Source organism: Tenrec ecaudatus, chromosome 1, assembly GCF_050624435.1.
Source record: "Tenrec ecaudatus isolate mTenEca1 chromosome 1, mTenEca1.hap1, whole genome shotgun sequence".
Classification (NCBI taxonomy): domain Eukaryota; kingdom Metazoa; phylum Chordata; class Mammalia; order Afrosoricida; family Tenrecidae; genus Tenrec; species Tenrec ecaudatus.
The window spans coordinates 8,879,906-8,906,443 of NC_134530.1; the positions used below are offsets into that span (position 1 = coordinate 8,879,906).

At 40.3% G+C, this 26,538-nt stretch overlaps 1 protein-coding gene and 1 non-coding gene across 2 annotated transcripts; both read left to right on the forward strand.

The window, feature by feature from the left end:
- Positions 1–5,170: 5,170 nt before the first annotated feature.
- Positions 5,171–5,304, forward strand: LOC142437827 (small nucleolar RNA SNORA29). The gene has a single exon (XR_012782339.1). It is a non-coding gene; the product is annotated as a small nucleolar RNA SNORA29 (small nucleolar RNA).
- Positions 5,305–6,048: 744 nt separating this feature from the next.
- On the forward strand, positions 6,049–26,517 carry LOC142438613 (vomeronasal type-2 receptor 116-like). Its single transcript, XM_075540795.1, has 6 exons — positions 6,049–6,209; positions 8,419–8,710; positions 16,940–17,102; positions 23,325–23,431; positions 25,077–25,200; positions 25,607–26,517. Exons 1-6 carry the CDS (start codon positions 6,049–6,051, stop codon positions 26,515–26,517), a joined length of 1,758 nt encoding a protein of 585 aa, XP_075396910.1.
- Positions 26,518–26,538: the final 21 nt, after the last annotated feature.

Genomic DNA, 26,538 nt, shown 5'->3' on the forward strand with positions numbered 1-26,538 from the left:
ATTCATGAAACAAACACAGCAAAAGATGAAAAAAGAGATTCCAGGTTCAACAATTATAGTCCATGACTTTAATACATCACTCTCTGAAAAAGACAAATCATTGGGAAAGAAACTCAACAGGGAGTGCTACAGATCTAAATAGCAAAATGGCATGACTTGATAGATATTTTCAGAGCTTTCTAGCCCCAGGCAAATAAATTCACATTCTTTTCAATCCCACATGGCACATATTCGAAAACAGACTACATGATGTGACACAAATTGAACATGAGTAAATTCAAGCGCAAAGAGGTTAAGGACATCTCTCTACAATCACCGCACCATAAAGCTGGAAATTAACAGAAAGACAGTGAAGAAAACAAGGGAAAACAATTGGAGGATGGATAATTTCCTATTGGAAAAGGAGTGTGTATTGACCCAGATTATAGATGGAATCAGGAAGTTTCTAGAAACCAATGAGAATGAAAACACAGTGTACCGACACCTGTGAGATACAGCAAAGGCATTTATCAGAGGAAAGCTGATTGCAATAAATGCACACATTAAAAATAGAGATACTTGTGGATGATATGCTGACATAAAACTTACACCAATTAGAGGAGTATCAACAGAACAACCCTACTAATAGCAAGAGGGTAGTTATTATAAAAATCAGAGCCAAGATACAAGAGGGGAAAAACAAGAAAACTATGAAAAAAATTAATGCCGCTAAAAGTTGGTTCTTTGAAAGAATAAAAAATTGACAGACCTCTGTCAAGCTTAACCAAAGAAAGGAAGGAACAAATGGAATTTGCAAGTATGAGGGATGAAACAGGGGACATTACAATGGACCCTAATGAAATCAAAACGATAATTACACCGTATTATGAAAGTCTGTACTCTAACAAATTCAGCAATTTGGTAACACAATCCTTCCCAAGACTATCCAAGATGGGATGTCAAGAACCTGAACAGACCCATAACAATGGAAGAAATCGACAAGGTAATCAAGGAATTACCAACCAAAAAATCCCCTCCACCAGATGACTTCACAGAATTCTACCAAACATTCAGGCAAGAACTGACACCAATCCTATACAAAATCTTCCAGAACATAGAAAAAGACGGAAAACTCCCAAACTCTTTCTTAGAAGCTCGTGCAACTCTGATACCTAAAGCGGGAAAAGATGCCACAAGAATCGAGTACTATAGAACAATATCCCTAATGAACATTGATGCATAAATCCTTAACAAAATACTACCAATAGAATACAAAAGCATATTTAAAAATAACTCACCGTGACCAAGTGGGATTCATACCAGAGATGCAGTGATGGTTCAACATATGAAAGACCATCAGCATTATTCAACACAGTGGCATGAAAAATGACAAGAATCCCATGATAATATCGATAGATGCAGAAAAAGCATTCGACAACATCCAACACGCATTCCTGTTTAAGACACTCAAGAAGGTAGGAATAGAAGGAAATTTCCTCAATATTATACAAGCCAGATATGAAAAACCAATAGCCAACGTGGTAGTTAATGGAGAAAAGATGAAAAAATTCCACTGAAAAAGGGGACGAGACAAGAATGACATTGTCCCCACTATTATTTAACATCTTACTGGAGGTCCTAGCTAACAAGACAAAGGTAAGATATTAACGGTATCCACCTGGGGAAGGAAGAGGTGAAATAATCATTATTCACACATGATATGATTGTATATATCAAAGATCCCTTAAATTCCACAAGCGGAGTGTTCAAAGAAATAGAGAAATATGACAGAGTGGCAAGATACGTAATCAAACTGAAGCCTATTGGACTGCTTTACACATCAGACAAGATCACAGAAGAGACAATTAAAAGGCAATACCCTTTACAATATCCAAGCACAAATGGAAATACCTAGGGATATACCTGACTAAAATAACGAAAGATTTGTGTGAGGGATATAATAAAACACTGCTACAAGACATCAAGAGCGACTTCAACAAATGGAAGGATGTCCCATGCTCATAGATTGGCAGATACAATATAGTAAAGATGTCAGTGCTGTCCAAGGTACTATGTAAGTTCAATGCTATCCCGATACCAATACCACCATCCTTCTTCAAAGAACTGGAAATACAGATTATTAATTTCATATGGAGGGGGAAGAAACCCAAAATTAGTAGAGAACTCCTCAAGAAGGACAAAGTGGGAGGGTTTGTTCTATCTGACTTTAGCACATATTGTATGCCCACAGTAGTCAAAACTGTGGTACTGGTATCCAACAGATATTCAGAACAATGGAAAAGAGCTGAAGACCCATAAATAAAAACATCAGCATACAGGTAACTAATTTTTTTATAAGGGTCCAAAAATAGTAAATGAAAAGCAGATGCCATCTTTAATAAATGGTGCTGTAAAAAATAGATATCTACCTGCCAAAAAATGAAGCAAGATCCTTACCTCACTCCTACACAAGAATAAACTCAAGGTGCATCACAGACCTTGAGATAAAACCCCAAACATTGGGGCCATTAATGAGGGAATTGGGGCAAACCTGAGAACCTTGGCACATGAAACACATAGGCTATCAGAAATAGGGAAGGATACAAATAAAGAGGAGTCACAAATAGAAAAGTGTGACATACTGAAGATATGACACCTGTGTAAATCAAAAGAGATTAATACAATAGTCCACCGACTGGGAAAACGTCTTTAGCAATGACACATTAGAAAACGGCCTTGCTGGCTCCACTATGAGAAATGATGCCCCTCAGTGACTAAGGGCGATACAGGGGACAGCACCGGAGACACAGTGTGGGAATTGCACCTGACCTGATCCCACCACACCGAGGCAAAGCACTGGGGGAGTGCAGCAGAACAGCAAGGGAATGGAGTGGCAAGGTCCCCAGGGAATGCTGAAAGTGGACTTTGGGTCCAGGGCGTGGTGCCCCAATAGACTGGACTGAAAACACTCCTAAGGGCCAACAAATGATCCTTGAACAAACTACAAGCTTTTCTTTTGTGAAGTGTTTTGTTTTGTTCTTTTTCAGTGGTTTGTTTTTGTTGTTTCGTTGTCTGGTTGTATACTGTTGCTTTGTTTTCCCCTGTCTTGTTTTTGTGCATGTTAGTGTCTCCACAGATCTGTCTGAATAGGACAGGCTGGATGAAATATCTGGAGGAAAAACAACGGGACCGACAGTTCTGGGGGGACTTGGGGTGTGGGGGTGTGTGGGGGGGGGTAAGGAACTAGTGTTAAAAAACACAGGGACAAGGGAACAACATGGGACCCAAAATGGTAGAGAGGGGGGAGTGGCAGGCCTGGTGGGGAATGATCAAGGGTAAGGTTGCGTAGAGAAGAGGTATAGCTGTAGCCCAGGTGGTGACGGAGCATGGTAGTAGGGCAAGAGGAAAGTCAAGGGAGATGGAGGAAAGAGCTAGGAGTCAAAGGGCATTTATGGAGGTCAAGACAAAGACATGTACATGCAAATATATATAGGAGGATGGGGAAATAAATCTATGTGTCTATATTTATAGGTTAAGTATTAAGGTGGTGGGGGACCTTGGGCCTCTACACAAACACTCCCTGAATGCATGAATACTTTTTTAAATTAAATTGGAACTCTATGATGCTCACTCTCCCGACACAACTGCTGAAGCCAAAGTGGGTGAACAAGTAAATGTGGTGAAGAAAGCTGATGGTGCCCGGCTATCAAAAGAGATAGTGACTGGGGTCTTAAAGGCTTGAAGATAAACAAGCGGCCATCTTGCTCAGAAGCAACAAAGCCCACATGGAAGAACACACCAGCCTGTGTGATGGAGTGGTCCCGAAGGGATCAATTATCAGGCATCAAAGAACAAAAAAATCATATCATTGACTGCATACCTCCATGATAGGATCGCTGAAGACAAATGGGTGCATAAGCAAATGTGGTGAAGAAAGCTGATGTTGCCCGGCTATCAAAAGAGATAGTGTGGGGGTCTTAAAGGCTTTAAGGTGAACAAGCGGCCATCTAGCTCCGAAGCAAAAAAGCCCACATGGAAGAAGCACGCCAGCCAGTGCGATCACGAGGTGCCAAAGGGACCAGGTATAAGGCATCATGATGTGTGTGTGTGTGTGTGTGTGTGTGTGTGTGTGTGTGTGTGTGTGTACCATATTGAATGAAGGGGGAAGTGCAGAGTGGAGACCCAAGGCCCAAGTGTCGGCCACTGGAGATCCCCTCATAGAGGGGTTTAGGAGAGGAGATGGCTCAGTCAGGGTGTGAGGTAGTACCAATGAAGAACACAGCTTTCCCCCAGATCCTGGATGCTTCCTCCCCCCAACTACCTTGATCCGAATTCTACCTTGCAGGACTGGATAGGGCAGAGGATGTACACTGGTGCATATGGGGGCACAGGGAATCCAGGGTGGATGATACCTTCAGGACCAAGGGTGTGAGGGGCGATGCTGGGAGAGTGGAGGGTGAGTGGGTTGGAAAGGGGGAACTGATCACAAGCATCCACATGAGACCTCCTCCCTGGGAGATGGACGGCAGAGAAGGGGGGGGGGGAGACTCCGGATAGGGCAAGATATGACAAAATAACAATGTATAAATTACCAAGGGCACATGAGGGAGGGGGCAGTGGGGAGGGAGGGGGAAAAAAGAGGACCTGTAGCAAAGGGCTTAAGTGGAGAGCAAATGCTTTGAGAATGATTGGGGCAGGGAATGTATGGATGTGCTTTATACAATTGATGTATGTATATGTATGGATTGTGGTAAGAGTTGTATGAGTCCCTAATAAAATGTAAAAAAAGAAAAAAAAAGAAAACGGCCTTGTTACTAAAATCTGTAATACTTTGTAAGCTTTCAATAAGAGAAAAACTAATAGTCCACTGAGGATATGGAAAAAGGACCTGAAGAGAATTTTCACAGAGTTTGAAATCCAGATGGCAAATAAACATATGAGAAAATGTTCCTGATCATTAGCCATAAGAGAAATGCAAATCAAAACAACTATGAGATACCACATAACACCCTCAAAGATCGCCTTCAGTCTCTTCTACTTGAAGCTGAACTTGCATGTGAGCAATTGATACTCTGTTCCACAACCAGCAACTGGCCTGATTTTAGCTGCTGATATTGACTGTTTCTTTTTCTCTTCTCAAAGATGCAATCAATTTTATTTCTGTATATTTCATCTGAAGAAGTCCATATATTTTCCCATTTGACTACTGCTTCAGATCTTAAAAATAGATTAAAGTGGTTATGCTTGTGGGATAAATTAACACTGCCATGATCTGTAGAGGATTAGTTTATGACACGCTGTACATTTCTGGGAAAAAAAAGAAATCTATATATATATATTTACCGTTTATTTTGTTGTAAAGTGGTAATTGTATCAGAAGAGCTCCAAGTTCATTTATATTACTAAGACGATCTTATCCAACTCCTATTCCTCTTTGTTTTTAACCATTGCATACCTATTTCCAGTCTTTATCAAGGCATCTTGATTGGGGGCTTTTCCCTAATCCACAAAGTTACTGTTGTCAGTTTGATTCCGTAGAGAGTCCTCAAAGAACACAGTACTCAAGGCAACCCATTTTCCCAATTAAGTGGAGCTGTTGAAAACATGTTTTTTCCTTGGCTATGTCTCAGGTGTGGAGCCCTAGGGCAGGAGGGGTCCTATGGGTCATTACCTACAGAATTGTCCAGTTGGGGCCGGCCTGAGGCAGTGAGGGGAAGAGCAGAGCAGAGCCACTGTAGTCCAGGTGGTATCCAGGGAAGACCACTATATATGTATATATGGAGCTCCTCCTTGCCGCCAGCACTCCCGTCTTGTCGCAACTCCGTCTTGTCTTGTTGCAACTCCCTTGTTCTCTCCAGAGCCTGCTGAGACAGAGAGCAATCTCACACACCATCTGTGCCCTGCATAGATGCCGCTTTTCCAGCAGAAGGCTGACTCTTCAAGTCTCCTGATTCTGCTCTTCATTTTTTATGGATGTGTGTCCCTACCTCTGCTGTGTGAGTCACAGCCAGGATGTTCTCTTTGCTCTTTCTTTCTCTGTCCTGCCTGCTTCCAACTGCAGTGCTCACAATGAGTCTTTCTGAATGCTATGTTTCCATGCAGCCCAGTGTCTACAGGGATGCGGACTTGGTGCTCGGAGGATTTTTTCCGCTCTACACGCTGGCACATGAATCAGAGCTACATTGGAAATTTTTCATGATCCATTCAAGAGAAGATATAAAATATGACTGGTAAGTCGTGTGTGTGTGTGTGTGTGTGTGTGTGTGTGTGTGTGTGTGTGTGTGTAGATGAAAGATGGAGGGAGAGAAAAAGAAAGAGAAAGAGAGAAAGAGTGGGTGAGATAGAGAGATATATAGAGAGAGATTGAAAGAGAGACAGAGAAAGTGAGAGAAAGACAGAAAGAGAAAATAAATAGTGACTTTCCCTTGAAGGAAGACAGTACATGTCCCTTTCTTTCCCTTGATTGTAGGCTGCCTTTAAATCTGCTCTGAATCATGGTGACCTTTGGTGCAGCAGAATAAAACTCTACCTAGACCTGCACCATCTTCATGGTCATTACTAGGTCTGTGCCCATTGTTTTAGTCACTGTCTCAGCCAAGGGGGTTTCTCTTGTGAGTGAAAAGGGCAATAAACCCTTTTTACTTTCTACTGCCTTGCACTAATAGGGATTAGTGATTTTCTTCCAGAAGGCTTATGTTGCCATAGTCTATGGAAAATGTCTTAAGATCTCCCTGGCCAAACCCAAAATCATTGACTCCAGTCAATAGTGATACCAGGTGGCCCAGTGTGTTATAGCACACAACTGAGCTCTTGAAGGTTCTCTTAGTGGTGTTTTCTGCAGAAGCTTATTACTAGACCTTTCTGAAAGGAAACAGTTGGGTTAGTTTGAAACTTAATGTTATTAAGTTGCCAAATTAGACTATTTATGCCACCAAGGGCGGACGCTTCCATAGGAGGGACCCAAAATTCATCTATTCCTGACGCAGGATGTGGAAGATAATAGACATTTTTATTTAAGACATCAGGTTGGGATTTAGTGCTGAAGGAAAGTCTCATGAAAAAATATAGCTTCCAAATGGAAGTCATGTTTTAATTTCTCTTGTTGAGAGAACAGTCATTAAAGTCCCTTCTCAGAAAGATCACTGCATCTGTCTCACCAATTAGCTCTTAATATCCCTTTGAGCATTGTCAGAAATTAAAAAGCATAAGGAAGGATAGCTCATAATGTCCACTGAACACGCTCCTCTGGATGCCTACAAACCATTGTCTCATTCATGGCAGAAAACGAATATGCTGGATAATGTTAGCATGAATAAAGAATATATTGGTCTCTTTCTGATGTAGTCTACTCTAGATACGAAGAATACTTAAAATTTTCCAAAGATTTAGAATTGTTCCCTTAGGACATAAGGGCAGAGTCTAGCTTTATTTTTTGAGAAGTGGTTTTTGTTTTTTTTTGCTCAAAGCAAATTTTAAATAAAGTTATGGAGAACAGATGTCATGTGACAGGTAGCTGGGAGTCATTCCAGGAAATTGTCAAACCCAAAGGGAAGATGTAGTTGCGCATAATGAGTGCCACAAAGCTGTATATATAGAACCTGGAATTGTTTATGGCCATATCCATTTTTACCCAGAAAAGTTTTGAGAATACAAATTGTTCTACCTCCAAGCTTTCCCCTTTGCTTTCCACCTCTGCATGGCTCCATTGAATACATCACAATGTTTTGCTTCATCTAACTGTACCTTTCCTTGGTCCTCACCTACTGTATGTTAAAGTCAGTCATGAATCAGAATTTGACATATGGTTACATGCATAAGTGTGTTATTTCATTTGAAGGGAAATTTGTAAACAGCCCTCCCCATGGAAGTAACTAACATCTTATCACCAATAACTCACTTTAAGAGATTAAACACTTCTCCCAATCTAGGTTGGTAGGCCTAGACGTTCTGGGGCTTGGGGAATATCATACACACAGCTTCAAATCTCAAATAGAAGTGGCATCAATTCATCTTCATGGAATTAGTTTTCTGAGCCAAAATGAACTTTATGCTCTCCGTGGCTTGGGATAGGCATTCTTTGGAGACATTATATGTTCAGGTCCATAACAACTCAATAAAGGAGTCACACTAATATTTTGACATTCAAGTACATATGAAAGTTAAATTGACACTAGACTTCTGTGTCATAAGTGCACAATACCAATAGGAAAGGGCTAGAATGTGTTATGGGAATTACCAAAGTATGCCACAAAGAAAGAGACAATTTCAACATGTTATTTGTAAAATTAATGCTGACAGATTGTTCAACACAGAATTTCTACACACCTTCACTCCGTAAACAGCATAATATCTGTGAAGCACAATAAAGGGAAGAATGTATGTGATTTGGAGTGTACAACTCGATTTCCTCCCTAACAGTTAATTCTTGTCCTTGCACAGGTTTAACTACAGAGGCTATAGTTATGTTCTGGCCTTTCTGTTTGCCATCGAGGAGATTAATAGGAGTCCCCACCTTCTACCCAACATATCCCTGGGTTTCCGGTTCTACAACGCTTACCCCAGGGATTTTAGCATCCTAAAGAGCGCCCTGGGATGGCTCTCAGAAGGTGAGCCCCCCATACCTAATTACACCTGCCAGAAACACACAAAGAGTATGGCTGTCATTGTCGCCCTCACCTCCATGTTCTCAATGCAGATTGGAGCACTGCTGGAGCTCTACAGGACACCACAGGTATGGTCATGGGGGTGGTGGTGAAGTTTTCCTTCTTTAGTGCGTTTCTCCTACGAATTAAGTAAAGAGCAAAGGGACACAACTCCTGGAGGTTGCTCCTGCATGCATTGGATTTGTCATTTTGGGTGGGAAACTGGGCAGGATGAATCAGCCAGTAATTATTGTTGCATTAGGACCTATGCCAAAATAGCTTCTAGAAATTCTGTTCCTCAATTGCTTCCCAAAGGTGGACACTATTCTGGAAGAGGTTTTCACAAAGCTTTGGAAAGAATTCCATGATGACATAATTAAGTTCTTCTATGGATTTTGGAAACTCACTTATTGTATTTTCAATTTTAAGCAATTATATCTAGACATGTGTTCATTGAATTCGGCCATCATCTCAGTTCCCTAGGGCAGCTCTAAAAAATCCTAAAATGGGAAGGATGGTTTTCAAGAAAAACATATTTATTTTCTCACAGTAGACACTAGAAGTTGAATTCAACACACTGACTTGAGAGACTGGTTGCCTCTGTCAGCATTGGGGGGGAATTCCTTTATTCTTTTCAACTTCTGTTCCTTAATTCTTTGGCAATCTTTAAATGACATCAGTATCCCTCCCACCTCCATTTATGTTTGCTTATATGTCTGTCTATGCTGTTCCTTATAGGACTCAAGAATGACCAAGTTGAGGACTACAGCCTACACATATGGCCTCATTAACTTAACAAAGGCTTTCTTATTTCCCAAAATGATTCAATCCACAGGTATTGGATGCAGGACTCTAACACAAATTGGGGGAATATATTTTTGCCCATATCAGACTAAACAGCTATGCTTTTAAAGTTCCTTAGAATTTAGGCTCCCAGGAAGCAGAATTTTTCATTTGTCTTTGTGCCTTACTATATATATGTGTCTTTGAAAATAATAAAATTGTATTTATTAATTTTTCTCCCACACCCTAAATTTCACTGTCCCTTCCATCAGTCCTCTGTAAATATGAAAGCCAGCTTCTTTTGTTGTAAAAACTATTGTCTGATTTTATAATAATTGTCTCCTAGTTTTCTGCTCTATTGGATTGGCTAACTTCTCTCAGCATGGTGTCTTACATATTTGTCTATGTCATTAGATGCTCGACAGTTTTATCATGATTCTTGAATGAAGCATATTATATTCCATTACATGCAGCTATTAAATATATTCATCCACTCATAGCCTGAATGGAGATTTGGTTATTTCTCGATTTTCTTGCTATTATGGACTATACTGTACATGTGTACACGTTCACATGTAATAACTGAACATGTGTACATGTTTTAGTAGTTTTCCCATTTTTTATTTAGTTCAAATACTAGAGAGAGAGAGACGAGCCTTTCTATTCCCATAAGGAGTTACTGTGTTGGGAATCCACAGAGGCAGTTCTAGGCTGTCCTACAAGTTTGTTGTGAGTCAGAGTTGACTGCATGGCTGTGAGTGTGGCTTTTGAGTAAGATTGCTTGGTCCTACAGTATGTCTATTTAAATTTGTTTGAGAAAGCTTCATACCATTTTCCACAGTGGTTGTGCAGTTTTACAGTCCAATGAGGAGTATGTAATTATTCCATATTTCCACATCCTCTCTTTGTTATTATTAGTAGTATTGTTTATTAATTTTGTTATCAGTGCCAGGTAGAGTGGTATCTAATACTGTTTTGATATGAATTTCTTAAGTGGCTTGTCATATGAAATTTTCCTTCATATATTTTTCTTGCAACCTTGATGCCAACTTTGGTGAATTGTTTGTTCAGGTCTTCTACCCATTTACAAATGATCTATTCACATCTTTTCCAATATTCATGTAGTTAGCATATTCATATCTATTCATTACTAATATTAATTTCCACCACTTGTCTGTCAGTGTGTTGTACTGTGGTGGCTTGTGTGTTGCTGTGATGCTGGACGGCATGTAGGTCAAATGCCGGCAAGGTCACTCCAAGTGAACAGATTTCAGTGGAGCTTCCAGATGGAGAACAGACAATGAATAAGACTTGATTTCTCACTTCAGAGGAAGAAACTGCTGAAAACCATATGCATAGGTTTGAAGCATTTTCATATAATGCAAGCCTAAACAAAGGAAGCAGAAAATTGCCGGACTTACTGCCAATAGATGAGCCCCTCAAGTCTGAGGTCACTCAAAATGTGACTGAAGAGGAGCTGATTTCATTGGGAAAGTCAACCATGTTGATGTGAGTTGGGAAAAGCTTACAGATGGGGAGCCTCAAGATCTTCATTTCCTGATGGAGCACAAATGAAGATAAGGAGAAAACAGCTGGACAAGTATTTTAAGGAATGTAAATTCAAATGTGTGAAGTATGAATTTAGGAAAATTCACAGTGGTCATACATGAAATGAAAGAACATTGATATCATCCTAGACATCAGTGAGCTGAAATGGACATCTGCCCTTTTAGATTAGTAAATCATTCAATGTACTATACCAGGATTAACACAATCAAGAGGAATCTCATGGCATTCATTGTCAGAAAGGATTTTGCTAAATCCATCACGAAGTATATTGCTACGGGTGAACAGATTATCTCTATCGGCCTTCAAGGAAATCCCATAAATAAGGTTATTATTTTAAATTTATATCAAACCCTGAAAAGCTAGTGATGAAGAAATTGAATAATTCTAAAAACCAATTCAGTCAGAAATTGATCAAACATGCAATCAAGAAACACTGATGGTGTTGTGATTGGAATGTCAAAGTTAGAAATAATAAGGAAGAAACAGTTGGGAGAATGTGGACTTTGTGACAGAAATGAAGCTAGAGAAAGAATTTTGCCAAACCAAGGGCTTGTTCATAGCAAATACCATTTTCCACAACATAGAAGGTAACTAAAGGCATGAATTTCTCAAGATGAAATACACAGAAACAAAATTGACTACATATGTGGGAACACACGATGGAGAAGCTCAATATTAGCATCTAAAACCAGACCAGGGGTCAAATGTGCAACAGACCGTCAATTGCTCCTATGTAAGTTCAGGTTAAAACTGAAGGAAATTAAAGCAAGCTCACGAGAGTCACACAACCACCTTGTGTTTATTCCATCTGCATTTCAAGTACAGACTAAATGCATTATACACTAATGACAGGAGACCTGATGTGCACATCAAGAACATCATTTGTGAGGAAAGTAAAAGGTCTTTAAAAAACTGGGAGAAAGAAACGATCAAGGGGATGTCAGAAGAGACTCTGAAACTTGCTCTTAATCATAGAGCAGTGAATGCTAATGGAAAGCAGGATGAAGTTATGGAGCTGAATAGAAAATGTCAAAGGGCATCTCAATAAGACACAAGCAAATATTATAACAAAATATACAGGGACCCAGAATTAGAAAGCCAAAAGGAAAGAACACTCTGCAGATCTGAAACTGAAAGAGCTCAAGAGAACTTCAATGTTTGAATTCCCATTTTAAAAGATTGTATAGGCAAACTATTAAAAATTGCCCGAAGTATTAAGGGAAGAGAGAAAGAATACACAAGAGTCACTATACCAAAAAGAACTGCCGTATATACTCGAGTATAAGACGAGTTTTTCAGCACATTTTAATGCAGTTTTGGGGGTAAAATTATGTGCCTCACAAGATGTTCAGGTTGGTTTATACTTGAGTATATACAGTAGTTTACATCCACTATTTCAGGAGGTAGCATATGTAAGAACCAATGGTGCTGAAGGAAGAAGTTCAAACTGCACTGAATGCATTCGCCAAAAACAAGGCTCCAGGAATTGACAGATACACACTGAAATGTTTCAGAAAGCTGGAGAAGCTCTGGAAGCACTTGTTTATGTGTATTCTAGGAAATTTGGAAGATCGCTCCTTGGCCAACTGAGTGAAAGAGATCCACCTTCGTGGCCATTACAAAGAAAGGTGAGCCAACATAATGCTTAAACTATAAAGAGGAAGGCTGTAGGCGAGGAGGATTGACACAGTGGCTGCATCAGTGAGCTCAAGTATGGGGACCACTGTGGGGCTAGATCAGGACTGTGCAGTGCCTCTTTCTGTTGTGCATCGGCTCACTTTGGGTTGAGGCCATCGCAGTGACAACTCACATTCATGCCATCCTCCCAAAGATGTTTGTCTGTTTCTTCTTCAGGCATTGCCCTTCCCGATAGGTGTCTGAGAGTTGCCCTTTATATGACAGGTTATTGCCAGAAGCTGTTCCCAGTCGGGGGGTGCCTTTTTGACCCTTTGATGCAGTCTTCAGTGAACACAGATGCCATATTGTAGAAAGTCCCAGCTCTCGAACTATCTTCTGATCTTTGGTTATTTTTTGAGCGGGAGAGTGGGGGTTATATTTGCTGGTATACTGATGCCTTGGCTTTGGGCTTTTAAGTTTGTCCCAATATTTCTTTTTAATCATCTTATTGGCACTCGTACAATTCTTATCACAATCCATACATCCATCCATTGGGTCAAGAACATATGTACATTTGTTGCCATCATCATTCTCAAAACATTTGCCTCCTACTGGAGCTCTTAATATCTGCTGCTTATTTCCCCCCTCTGTTCCCACTCCCCCTTTATCGTTCATATATTATTATTATTTTGTCATATATTACACTGTCTTATGTCTCCCCCTACCTTCTTCTCTGCTTTCCCTCCCCCAGGGAGGAGGCTATATGTAGATTCCTGTAATCACTTCCCACTTTCTACCCCTCATTCTCTCCACCCTCCCAGGCATCACCACTCTCATCACTGGTTTTGGAGGAGTCATCTGTCCTGGATTCCCTGTGGTTCCAGTTACTGTCTGTACCAATTTACATACTCTGGTACATTGGTGATCTTACATTTCTGGAGTTCCATTTACATCTTTAATCAATGTTTCACTTGTTTTTAGATATAGTGTGAGAGATGGCTCTGGTTTCTTTCTTTCTTTCTTTGCTAATGGAAATCCTATTTTGCTACTAGCCTTTTAGAAGAAATAACTCTTCTCCATTTAATGTGGTTTGGCCCTTTATAAAGCCTGTAAGTGCTTCTTTGTCTATCATTGTGCCAGTATCAGGGTGTTTTGACTACTGCGACTTTTAATAAGTTTTGAAGACAGCAGATGAGCGCCTTCCTCCTTTATTCATCTTCTTTAATAGTGATGTGCTTCAATGCTCTGGTTTCTCTTCAAATTGTATAAATCTCTCACCTTTTACTAGTGATGTGCTTCTCCGGATTTTCATTCATTTCTATATAAATTTGGTGATTAATCTTTCCATATCTATGAAGAATAATCCCTTGATCTGGAAAGCAATTGCATTGTGTTTCTAGATTACTTTAAGCAGTATCCACATTTTCACAATATTTAGTTATTTAGTTCATCTATCCATGAACATGGAACATTTTTACATTTAAATAGATCTCTTCTTGCTTCTTATAGTAGTGCTGCATATTTTTGAAATAAAAGTCTTGTTTCTCTGATTGGATTTATTGCTCAGTATCTTATCTTTTTGGATGCCTATTTTGAGGGTTTGATTAATTTCCTTTTCATAGTCTCTTCTGTAGTATCCAGGAGTCCTGTTGATTTTGCTATATTGATAATCGATTCTTCCAGATTGCCAAACTTTACATAGTAACAGCAATAGTTTTGTCAAATCTTTGGGGTTTGCTACATACAGAACCATATCATCTGTAAACAGAGAGAGTTTTGCTTCGTTGCTACTCTGAATATCTTTTTTTCCCCTTTTAATCTACAAGCTCTGAGTAAGTCTTCAATAAGAGTGGTAATATTTTCCCTAAGATCACTGAAGACAAAATGGGCGCATAAGCAAATGTGGTGAAGACAGTGAATGGTGCCCGGCTATTAAAAGATATAGAGTTTGGTGTCTTAAAGGCTTCAAGTTAAAAATGTGTCCATCTAGCAGGGATGCAACAAATCCCACATGGAAGAAGCACACCAGCCTGTGCGATCATGAGCTGTCTATGTGAACAGGTATCAGAAGTTTAAAAAACAAGCAAAACAACAACCATTTAAATAGAAGTGAGGAGCATGGACAAAGTGGAGGCCCCAATTTCCCCTGAAGGTTAATTGGACAGTCCCTCACAGAAGGGCTACAGAGAAAGGATATTAAGTCCAGGATGCATTATAACACTGAGGAAATGCACAACTATAGTCTAGTTCTTTAATGTCCCCTCACTATTATGGTTCTTGTATTACCTCATTAGCCTAGTTAGACATGGGTATGCTCATATGTATAATTAAGAATTGTTTGATGCATGAAAGTCAAGGTAGATAACACTTCCAAAGTAATGATAGGAGTAATGATTCCCTGAGGGTCTATTATAAGGTTATTGTGTAATTTTCATTTTTTCATTGTTCCCTGTTTTGTCAGATTGCTCTTGCAATGTTTTCAATTTTTACTTGTGTTGTTTTCTTTTTTGTAGATCTCTCAATCTTTTCATCCATTGTTGAAAGCTGCTGAACATCATTGTTTTAAACTTCTTCATGGTTGATTTGAATGCTAATCAATCCCCAGAACGAGTCTTTGAATCTGTGCTTGGGCCACTTCCTTGTGTATGCTATCTTTCTGTGTGTGTGTTCGTGTGTGTGTGTGTGTGTGTGTGTGTGTGCGTGATCTTATTTCTAATTTTTTGAAATTACCTACTCTTTATAACATGTATTTTTGGGGGTGTTTAGGGGTTTCTCTTGGTTGATTCGGTGGTGTTGGACTTGATAATATTCTCTGACAGGTAGTTGTAACTTTTGAAAATATTTGGGGATAGCTGGCTCATCTGTTAATACCCAATTCCAAGAAAAGATTGATGATGAATAACAACAAAAAAGCAAGAACACAAAGACTCACACAGAGAATAGAATCAAAAAGAGACATACTCAAAGTTGAAAAAGAAAAACCATCAATAACTACAGAAATCAAACAGAAAAACTCTGGAAAACACCACATCTTCTAAAACTGGAGCTGGCTGGCACTTTTTGTTAGGGCCTTAGTGCTCAAGTCATTGGAGATTTTAGGCCAGTGACAGAAGTAGCCTCCTCTCCAGATACAATGCTAAGAGGAAGAAAACCAACGCAAGAAAACCCCAGTCCCTTCTCTTGCCCTCAATATGCTTTTGTCCCACTGCAGGTTTGGGAGTTTTGTCTTTGTTTCAACTGAATGTGAAAGCTGAGCTGAATGCCATATTGCAGTGCCCATAGCTGCCAACAAACAAAGATGTAGCCAGGGGAAGAGGTTAGTCAGTGAATTTCAGCCTCTCATTCTCTAAATCCCTCTATGTACTCCCATCAGTTCTTCCCTCCCTCCGTGTGCACTTGCCTCCCAGATACATAAACATACAGCTGTCCTCTGTGGGATTAGAGGAGTTCTCAAGTGGTACCTGTTTAAATGACTCCTATGGGGAGCAAGGCAATGGTGAAAACTCTCGCCCAGCCCCTGATTGCAGGCTTCTGTGCAGTAGAAGGGGCTGGTTGGGAGAGTTAGCCCACTGAGAATTTTCCACCTTTCTGTTTCCTTGCATGGGATTCTCCCTTCAATTTCTGAGTGGGTGTCTAGCCAGTCACCTCTTTTATCTGTAAAATTGAGAATTCTGTGTTTAACTGCTCCTTCTTCTCCTCCTCCTGCTCCTCACTATCTCTCTTTTTGCTTGCTGTGAGGCCTGGATATAGAGCATTTGCCTAAGCTGCATGCTTTAACTTCAGAACTTAAAATTCTTCACAAATATTAACATACATAGTCCTTATATTTAGAAAATAAAAGGATGCAAGCTTGCACCATTAGAAGATGTGAGAACTAAAGTGAACTGAGGTTATTGAACATGCCCCAAATCAGTTAACAACTCACCACAAAGTCAAGAATTGAAATTAGTTTATCTGACTCTCATTACTCCTTGGACCCATTGTGCTATTTTTGAGATGTAAATGGTAGCTAAAGGAGCTCAGTGAGGCGCTGGTTCAGCACCAGCAGGTGGATCTCACAGCTGCTACATCAGAGAAAGACTGGGAGATCTGCTCCTGGCAACCCCGAGGAGGTTTCACTCTGTCCTGCTGGGTCACTGTGAGTCAGAATCCACTCAAAGGCACCTTAGCACAACACCTGTTCATGTGAAATCTCTGCTCACTCTGCTTCCAAAAGGTCTCAACCATGAAAAGCCTGCGGAGTGCTGCTCCGCTGTGCACACTGGGGGTCTGATCATGCTCTCTGCAATTATCTTTAAACTTGGCTTTGAAGAACCCATACAGAACATTTCTTCTCTTTTTTCATTCAGATCTTCTGTGGCACTTTTAATCCTTTGTTGAGAAATAAGGACCAGTTTTCCTCACTCTATCAGATGGCCTCCAGCAACATGTATCTGGCTTCCGGGATGGTCTCCTTATTGATCCATTTTGAATGGACCTGGGTCAGTACTTTAGTGTCAGATGATGCAAAAGGTGAGCGGTTTCTTTGGGACCTTAGAAAAGAAATGGCCATGAAAGGTGTCTGCCCAGCACTTATGGAAAAGATTTCTGTGACAGAAAGGGTGAATGGACCGGAAGATTTGACCTTCATTCTCAGAATATTAGACTCATCTGCAAATGTGGTCATTGTTTATGGTGATGGAATTACATTAATTGTTCTGATATCAGTAGGAAACCATCTTCTAACAACCTACAAGGTATGGATCACTACATTCCAGTGGGAAGAGTTTGACTTATCACTTAGCCTCTTCTTAAATACTTTCCATGGGGCTCTTTCCTTTGTACCCCAGAGTTCAGAGATACCTGGTTTCAAGCACTTTGTCAGGACAGTGAATCCCTCCAACTACCCAGAAGACTTTTTCCTGGAAAACTTATGGCTCTACAGTTTCAACTGCTCCTTTTCAGGAACTGTATGTGGGGAAAATTTTGAGTGTCCTCGCAATGCTTCCTTGGCATCTCTACCTAAGGCTTTTATGGACATTAAAAAGATGAAATCCATTAAGTATATCTATGACACTGTACATCTGGTGGCACAAGCTCTCCATGAAATGATATTTATGGGAGGAGAAGAAACAGTGTCCCTGATGGAAGCCAAATTCCCTGTCTTTCTCCCCTGGCAGGTAATGCTTGTTCTTACATTTGGTTTACCTTACTGATTTATTTGCTTCTGAAATTTAATGTATTAATTATAAAAATATGATCAGGCATTTAATAGCTAACTTAATCTTGGAGAATAGGGTAGGACTCACACTTCCTAAGGTAATAAAACACACTAATTTCAAACCTACCTAACATTTCAAAACATACTAAAAACTATAGTAATTAAAACATTAGTGGCTCAAAAATAGGAAGAAAAAAAAAAGGTCAGCTCTGCCAATAAAGATTTAGAAATGAGTCTCTGTATAGGATTGTTTGATTCTGAATGGACTTCATGGTAGTGGGTTTGCTTTCTGTTTTGTTCTATTTTTTGGGGGGGGCAGATACTGGTATATTGATGCACATATGTACCAATGAAGTAGAGTTGAAACTCCACAAATAAATGCCTATATCGATGGTCAACTAATTTTTGACAACACATCCCTTTTTGCATTTGAAGAAGCTCTCCATGAGCCCGAAAGAAAATCAATGGTCAAGCTTTTGGGCCATCCCCAAAATAGTCATCAGGAATATGTTCTAGGAGCTAGTTTAAACTGAATAATAATCTCTGGTGCACATGTGGCAGAAAGGATTTGATTTGTTCTAGCTTACCAGCCTAGATTGTGGTGGTTGAATATCAACCACAGATATCATAACAAAAAACCCAGGGACAAGGAAACAATAAGAGATCTAAATTTGCCTGGTTGGATTCAATGGAGTACCATGTAATTGAAAGGAAGTATAGAAAGCAAAAATGAAGGGTGAATATGATGGTGGGACTTGAGGAAAGTACAAGGAAATAGAGGAAAGAACTAGTTGGCAAATAGTCGTTTACATAGGTCTAAATACGGGTCCGTACATATGTAAACATATTTATATAAAGATAGGGAAATAGATCTATGTGCATTTGCTTATGTGTTAAGTATTAAGGCAGAATACAGACATTGGGCCTCTACTCAAGTACTCCCTGAATGCAAGAACACTGTGTTCGAATAACCTGGCATGCTGTCATGCTTACCTTCCTGACACAATTGCTGAAGACAGGATGGCTGCATAAACAAATATGGTGAAGAAAGCTGATGGTGCCCAGCTTTCAGAATATATAATTTCTGGGGTCTTAAAGCTTGAAGCTAAGCAAGCGGCCATCTATCAGTGAAGAAAAAAAACCCACATGAAAGAAGGACACCAACCCATGTGATCACAAGGTGGCCTTGTATTAGGCACTAGGAGACCCAAAACAAACAACCATTTTGATGAGAATTAAGGGGGATTGAATGGAGACCCAAAGTCCATCTTTAGACAATTGAACACACCCTCTTCAAAGAGTCACAAGGAAGGGATGAGTCAGTCAGGGTGCAGGAGAGCACCAGTGAAACACCCAACATTCTTCTAGTTCTCTAAAGTTTCCCTCCCACCCACTCTCATGACCCCAGTTCTAAACAAACCGGCCCATCCCTTTTCTTGAGCTAAGAGCCTCGTCAGCGTCTGCTCTGACAAAGTGGGCATATTACAGTCAGAGAGCTTGGGAGTTAGAGGAGCGATGTCACCAGGAGGGAGGAGAATATTCCTACTTCTTTCGAAAGCCATAAGAGTGTTTTCTGTGAACCCAGAATGTGAATGACACAAACCAACAAGAACCAACCTTTATTTCTTCAAATAGACTTTTCTAGCAGTAAGGCAATGATCAAAGCTTCTGCTGCGTTGATGAGGAGGCAACTGAGGCAAAAGGGGCAATTTCTCAAAGTCCAACCCTCCAAGTTCTTTTCATTGCTTCAAAATCCAGTATGCTACTAATAGCTTGATTAACTAGTGTTTACAAAAATAGTCTAGAGTGCTTTCTTTGTTTTTACATAGCTCTCCTTATTCAAGAAAGAACTCGTTAGTAATATTTGCATTGATGCTGTATGTTCTGAACTTAGATTTGTGTAAGAGATGGGTAAGTGCAAAACCAAAGAAATGTTCTACTTAGGGATAGTGGCTGGAACAAATTGACCATAGCGATGGGTACGCATGTGGGTGGCAGGCCCTATGAGATGATGAACCTGTGGACTCCCTTACCCAGGAAAATGCATATATTGCACATAGTCCTCCCCCAAGTTTTTAATGTTGCAGTGATTCACGGGTCCCCTGATGATTCTCTACTAAAGATACTACAGGGTACCTACCTTTTTTCCCCTGAAAAGTCCATAAAAATATTTCAAAGGCATCAAAATAACTTCTATTTTAAGCCGTTATTTAACTTTTTGGAAAATGAGAGGCGGGTTGTATCTGGGCTAGACGCTGATAATTTTAATTTAAAAGGTCTGTTTAAAAAGAGGAAATAGACCTATATACATATATTTATAGATTCAGTAGTCGGGTCTCAGGTGGACACTGGGCCTCCTCACACACACTTCCTCAATACAATAGCACCTCACCCAGCTAAACGGTCATTCCATGATACCCACCATCCCGACATGATCACTAGAGACAGACGTGTGTATAAACAAACGTGGTGAAGAAAACTGATGGTGCTCGGCTATCAAAAAGATATAGCTTCTGGGGTCGTAAAGGCTTGAAGGCAAACAAGCGGCCATCTAATTCAGAAGCAACAAAACCCACAGAGGAGAAGCACACAGCCTAAGAGAATACAAGGTGTTGAATGGACCAGGTAGCCGACACCAAGGAACAAAACCAACGTTGTGTGATCACCTTCCTCACATAAACACTCAAGACGAATGTGTGCATAAACAAGTGTGGTGAAGAAGGCGGGTGGTGCCCGGCTATTGAGAGATATAGAGTCTGGGGACTTAAAGGCTTGAAAGTAAACAAGCCGCCATCTTGCTGAGAAGCAACAAAGCCCTCATGGAAGCAGCACACCAACATGTGTGATTGTGAAGGGCAGAGGGGACCAGGTTTCAAACAACAAAGGCGGGAGGGAGGGGAATCACATCACCGTGAATGAGGGGGTGTGCGTGATGGGAACCCAATGCCCATCTGTAGACAGCTGGACATCCCTTGCAGAGGGGTAGTGGGGAGGAGATGAGTCACTCAGGGTTCAGTGTAGCAACAATGAAACTCAAAACCTTCCTTCCTCTAGATCTTGAACGCTTCCTCCCCTCCCAATTATAAGGATCCCAATTCTACCTTGTGGACCTGGTTAGACCAGAGGATGCACAGTGGTGCAGTAGGGATCTGGAAACACAGGGAATCTCGGTCGGATGAACCCCTCAGGACCAGCGGTGAGAGTGGCAACACCGGAAGGGAAGGGGGTGTAGAAAGGGAGAACCTATCTTGGGGATCTATGTGTAACCTCCTCTCTGGTGGATGGGCAATCGGAAGGTGGGTGATGGGAGATGCCGGGCAGTGTAAGATAAGAGAAAATAATAATTTATAAACTATTAAGGGTTCAGGGGAGAGGGGGAGGCGGAGAGGGAGGGAGAGGGAAAAAAGGAAAACGAGCTGATTCCAGGAACTCAAGTGGAAGGCGAATTTTGAGAATGACGAGGGCAAGGAATGAATAAGGGTGCTTTACTCAATTGATGTATGTATGGATTGTGATGAGTTGTGTGAGCCCCCAAAAAAGATTTATTAAATTAAAAATAAAACAGAAAGGGGAATGTGACCAAAGGTTTTAAAATGTAATGTAAGGAATGGTTTTGGAGGATGGCATCTTTCTCTAAGAAGATTTTTCAACTTCTGAAATTCAAGTGAAAGAAGAGAAAATGAGAAATCGAACATTTCTGAAATGCTCTGACCCATATAGTATAGATAAAATGTTGTAACAAGCAGTACATTGCACTGTCAGCTCTCACTCACGTGTTGGGATTTTGAACTTACTGGTAGAATTCACTAACTGTTTAATGTCAGATTGTAAGGTATTAGGTGTGAAAGTACGAATACAGAATCTTAAAATGGAGCTAGCTTGGACACCCACCAGTGTCCAGGGTTAATGATATAACTACAATGAAAAAAATGTTGTTGTATTTGTTGCCAAAATTGGATGATCAGCTAGAGGTTGCTTAAATCCCCTTTAAGGGAAGCACTGTTTTACCGTGCACGCCAGTGACATGAGCGAAGCATAATTGCAGGACCGTGTCTTGGTTGGAGTGATATGCACCAATGCTGCTTGGTTTCACTCGACCTGGTTTGTTTCACTTAATTTGAATGTTATGAATGGAGAGAGATGTACATATTAAAGGAATGTTGCATTATATATAAATTAATTCTTAATCTATAAATGTAAAACTAATACAACTACAGAAATAGTTTTGCTCAAAAACATGTAACAAAAATAGCACAAATATTTGCCCTTGTTGAAGTTTATGTGATCTACACTGTTTAAAGAAATTCCATAAAGTATGTTTGTATTTTGTACCATTTCCTGGTCCAAAGAAAATATATGTAAATTTAGTTCTAATTTTAAGAATGTACATTTTTGTTTCCGAGTCTGATGAAGAAATTGCATTCACCCTGTGAATGGTTGCAGAGTGTATGTAAGATGTAAAAGTAGAAAGAATACCATTTGCAAATATGGTGCTAATAAATAAAAAGGCAATCGTGTAAAAAATTATTATATTGGAGCCTTATAAAGCTCTTATCAGAATCCATTCTTCCATGCATATGTCAAGCACATTTGTACATATGTTGCCATCTTCATTTTCAAAACATTTGCTTTTTACTTGAGCTTTTGGTATCAGCTACTCATTTTTTTCCCCTTACTCCCCAACATTCCCACCAGGCTTTGTTTAATGTCAAAGTTTCAAGTGCGTATGAGGTGATTTAAAATATCATCACTTGGATTAGTCACACCTTAGTCCTCAAGATTGTGTGTTTCATAAGAGTTGTATGAGTCCCTAATAAAATGTTAAAAAAAAGAAAAGAGGAGGAAAAAAAAGAAAATGATTAGGGCAAAGAATGTACAGATGTGCTTTATATAATTGATGTATGTATATGTATGGACTGTGATAAGAGTTGTATGAGCCCCTAATGAAATGTTTAAAAAAAAAAAAGATTGTGTGTTTCAAAACTTTAAAGAGGTTTTTTGTAGAAGATTGAAACAATGCAGGACAACCTTTTTCTCTTGGGTGCTGCTGAAACCTATCCGCCTTGGTGACCCTGCTGGCATTTGAAATACTGATGGCATATCGCTTCTAGCATCACAGCAACACACAAGCCACCACATTATGAAAAACTGACAGGCAGCTGGTGGAGAAACTTCATACAGCATCTCAAATGTGTTATACTTAGGGTTAGCATGCCTCATAATTGCTTGATGGTCATGAATCTGGGTTTGGGTCTTTTCCTGGGGCAGCTTAGGGTATCTCATTCTTTGGACAATCAGAATAGGCAGTATATGCTATAAGTGAGGGAGGAAGAAAGTAGGGGAGAAGATCTGTCTGGGTATTGTGTCTCCAATGTCCATGTTCCTCTCATTTATCATAATGCTTTTCCTTCAGCTCCATCAAGTCCTACAACGCACTCAACTGGAAAACAGCACTAGAGAACATGTCTCCCTGGGTGAAAAGAGATGTGAGATGTCACGATATGAGATTTTCAATTATTTGAATTTTCCTGAAGGTTTTGAACTTCAAGTGAAAGTAGGAGAGCTTGTTTCCCAGGGCCTACATGGTCACAGTTTCATGATCCAGGAGGAGCTGATAGAATGGGCTACTGGATTTGAAGAGGTTAGATGAACTCATCAACTACATCCCCCCAAAAAGAGACAACATATGAGAATAATAGAGTAACCAAGTAACTCACTACAAAATCTATTAATAATATATTGTTAATTTATTTTTTGGTACCAAAGGATTTTTAAAATAATTTTAATTATGTAGATCTTATGTTTTCCCAAATAGAATTGGTCCATTGTGGGTTATTGGCTGTAATCTTTACAGAAGTCACTGGTCAAGTGTTTGTTTTTTTTTCTTCTGGTATCACTGGGTGGAGTAGGACTGACTGCATGGGACCATCATTGGTCAGAATCAATTTAAGGGAGATATATTTGTATCTATCTCCTTGAAGTAGATTCTGACATATGAACTGATACTAAAAAGTAATTTAGTAACCGCTCAGATAAACAGCAAGAGTATTTATCGAAAAGAAAGCAGAAAATACTAAAAACTTGAACACATAGAAATGGATCCTAAGGAGAGGAAATGATAAGATAGATGCTGCATTGTACTCTAACTGCATCCACAAATATCCTCTTCTTTATTGAGGATTTTTTTAAAATCTGTTTTACTTTGTTATTCTACTAGTCTTCTTTGTTGTTGTTGTGTGTGCTGTAGTGTTTTTCTGTATATGAAACCCAGCATAGTAAAATCCTTAGAAGCAGGACCTGGGTGAATGGCTCCTTGGTATGGCAGGGGTGGTTGGGGATAAATACGGAGCTGAGAACAATGAGGAAAATAATGAAGAAAATGTTCTAAAACTAATGGAGGTGATGATTGTGGATGTAACTGAACTCTTGTATCACATGATTTGTGAACAATATGCTAATTAAAACTGTTTGGAAAAAGGGAAAGAAAACCCATGAGGAAGAGCAAAAAGAACATTTACTGAGTGTGGTTGCAAGTTTGCTGTTTGAGATGCACAACAAATGAGACCAAACCCTACACTTATTGTTGTCAAGTTGGTTCTGACTCATGCTGTGCCATGTGACAGAGCAGAACTGGGACCAATAGGGATTCTTTGATTTGAATCGTTATAGAAGTGGACTTCCCACAGCGTGTGGTGCATCTACATTGGTTCAGGCAGCCAAACATTCAGTTAGTAGCTGAGCAACCTCACCACCCCCACCAAGGGACTGCTGTGCACAGAAACCGGACAGGACATAATCTGGTGACCTAGAATTTGAATGACTTATAAACACGATTGAAACTGGATTTACTTATTTTTTTCCCCTGAATGGAAAATGTATGCTATTTCACTTGCATCAACAGGACCGATCCTCATAGTGTTTTGAGCTTCCTGTGTGCATCCATTATGGAAATATTTCGAAAATAAGTTTTGACACATTGAAAGCAATGTCAAGGAGCTCTGGTGGACAAAAGTTAAAAAATTGTTAGTTAGAACCTATGAGAGCTGTAAGAGAAAAGGGGCTATCAATTTGCTGGTGTGAAGATTTACTTCTCTCTTTGAATCCAAATGGGCAATTGGACTTTGTCTAATAGGGCCATTTCAAGTCAGGATCGCTTGACAACAACAAGAGGCTACTCAATACCACATAATAACAACAAAATTATGTTTGTCAACATCGTTACATTATAAGACACTATTCCTTCATGCAGTATTTTTGAACTATTACCAACGATTCTTTTCTTTCAGACTCCCCATTCTCTGTGTAGCAAGAGCTGTGGCCCAGGATTCATGAAAATTCCCCAAGAAGGAATGCCTGTCTGCTGCTTTTACTGTATTTTATGTCCAGAAAGAAGAATTTCTAATCAAACAGGTATGATCTGACACAATTTCACAATCAATTTCTTTAATTTCTTATGAGCCTATAAGAGGCCATCGGTAGCACAAAGTATTAAACATTCAACTATATTCTCAACCCACCCAGAGGTGCCTCAGACACAAGGCCTGTGGATCAGCTTCTGGAGATCAAAAACAGAACAGCCAATGGAGTACAGTTTCTCCCGACTTCAGGGTACGGATGCCGTTAGTCAAGTTGATTCAAAGGCAACTATTCTGACAGGTCACAGTCAGGTGGATATACAGAGCAAAAATTAAAACAAAACTTTAAAACCTTTCATGTGAGCACTCTGAGCTTTGAAAGAGGTTACTCTAGAAAAAAAAAAAAAAGAAAGAGGTTACTCTTTCCTCTGTCTCATACTCCCTCTCACTTTTCTCTCTAGATAGTGATCAATGTACGGAGTGCCCCCAAAGTCAGTACCCTGACACTGAGAGGACTCGCTGTCTACCCAAGAGTGTAACCTTCCTGGCTTATCAGGACCCACTGGGAATGGCTCTGGCCTGCACAGCTCTGTGCTTCTTTGTCGTCACAGCCATGGTTTTGGGGGTGTTTGTGAAGTACCGAGACTCTCCCATGGTCAAGGCCAACAACCGCACCCTCAGCTATGTCCTCCTCCTCTCCCTCCTCCTCTGCTTCCTCTGCTCCTTCCTCTTCATCGGCCGTCCAAACGCAGTCACCTGCATCCTCAGCAACATCTCCTTCGCAGTGATATTCACTGTGGCTGTTTCCACTATTTTGGCCAAAACCATCACTGTGATTCTGGCCTTCAAGGTCGTGAGACCTGGAGGAATTCTGAGGCAGTTACTGGTGTCCGGGGTTGTCAACTCTGTGGTTCCCTTCTGTTCCCTCATTCAACTGATTATCTGTGGCATCTGGCTGGGGACCTCACCCCCTTTCATTGACATTGACACATCCTCTGACCCCAGGAGCATCATCATTGAGTGCAACAAGGGCTCAGTCACTGCCTTCTATTGTGTCCTCGGGTACCTGGGATTCTTGGCCCTGGGAACCTTTTCCCTGGCTTATCTGGCCAGGAACCTGCCTGACACCTTCAATGAGGCCAAGTTCCTGACCTTCAGCATGCTGGTGTTCTGCAGTGTCTGGGTCACCTTCCTCCCTGTCTACCACAGCACCCAGGGGAAGGTCATGGTGGCTGTGGAGATCTTCTCCATCTTGGCTTCCAGTGTGGGGCTTCTGGGCTGCATCTTTGCCCCAAAGTGCTATGTCATCTTCCTAAGGCCAGATGGAAACACATCAAAAAGGTTAAAGAGTAAGACATATATGAGGAGATGATGCTCACAATCCCTTTTGTTT

Coding starts and splice junctions, on each gene's coding strand:
- LOC142438613 (XM_075540795.1), top strand. CDS start 6,049: ATGAGTCTTTCTGAATGCTATGTTTCCATGCAGCCCAGTGTCTACAGG. Junction 6,210..8,418: donor GAAGATATAAAATATGACTG/GTAAGTCGTGTG, acceptor GTCCTTGCACAG/GTTTAACTACAGAGGCTATA. Junction 17,103..23,324: donor AGTGTCAGATGATGCAAAAG/GTGAGCGGTTTC, acceptor ATTTTCCTGAAG/GTTTTGAACTTCAAGTGAAA.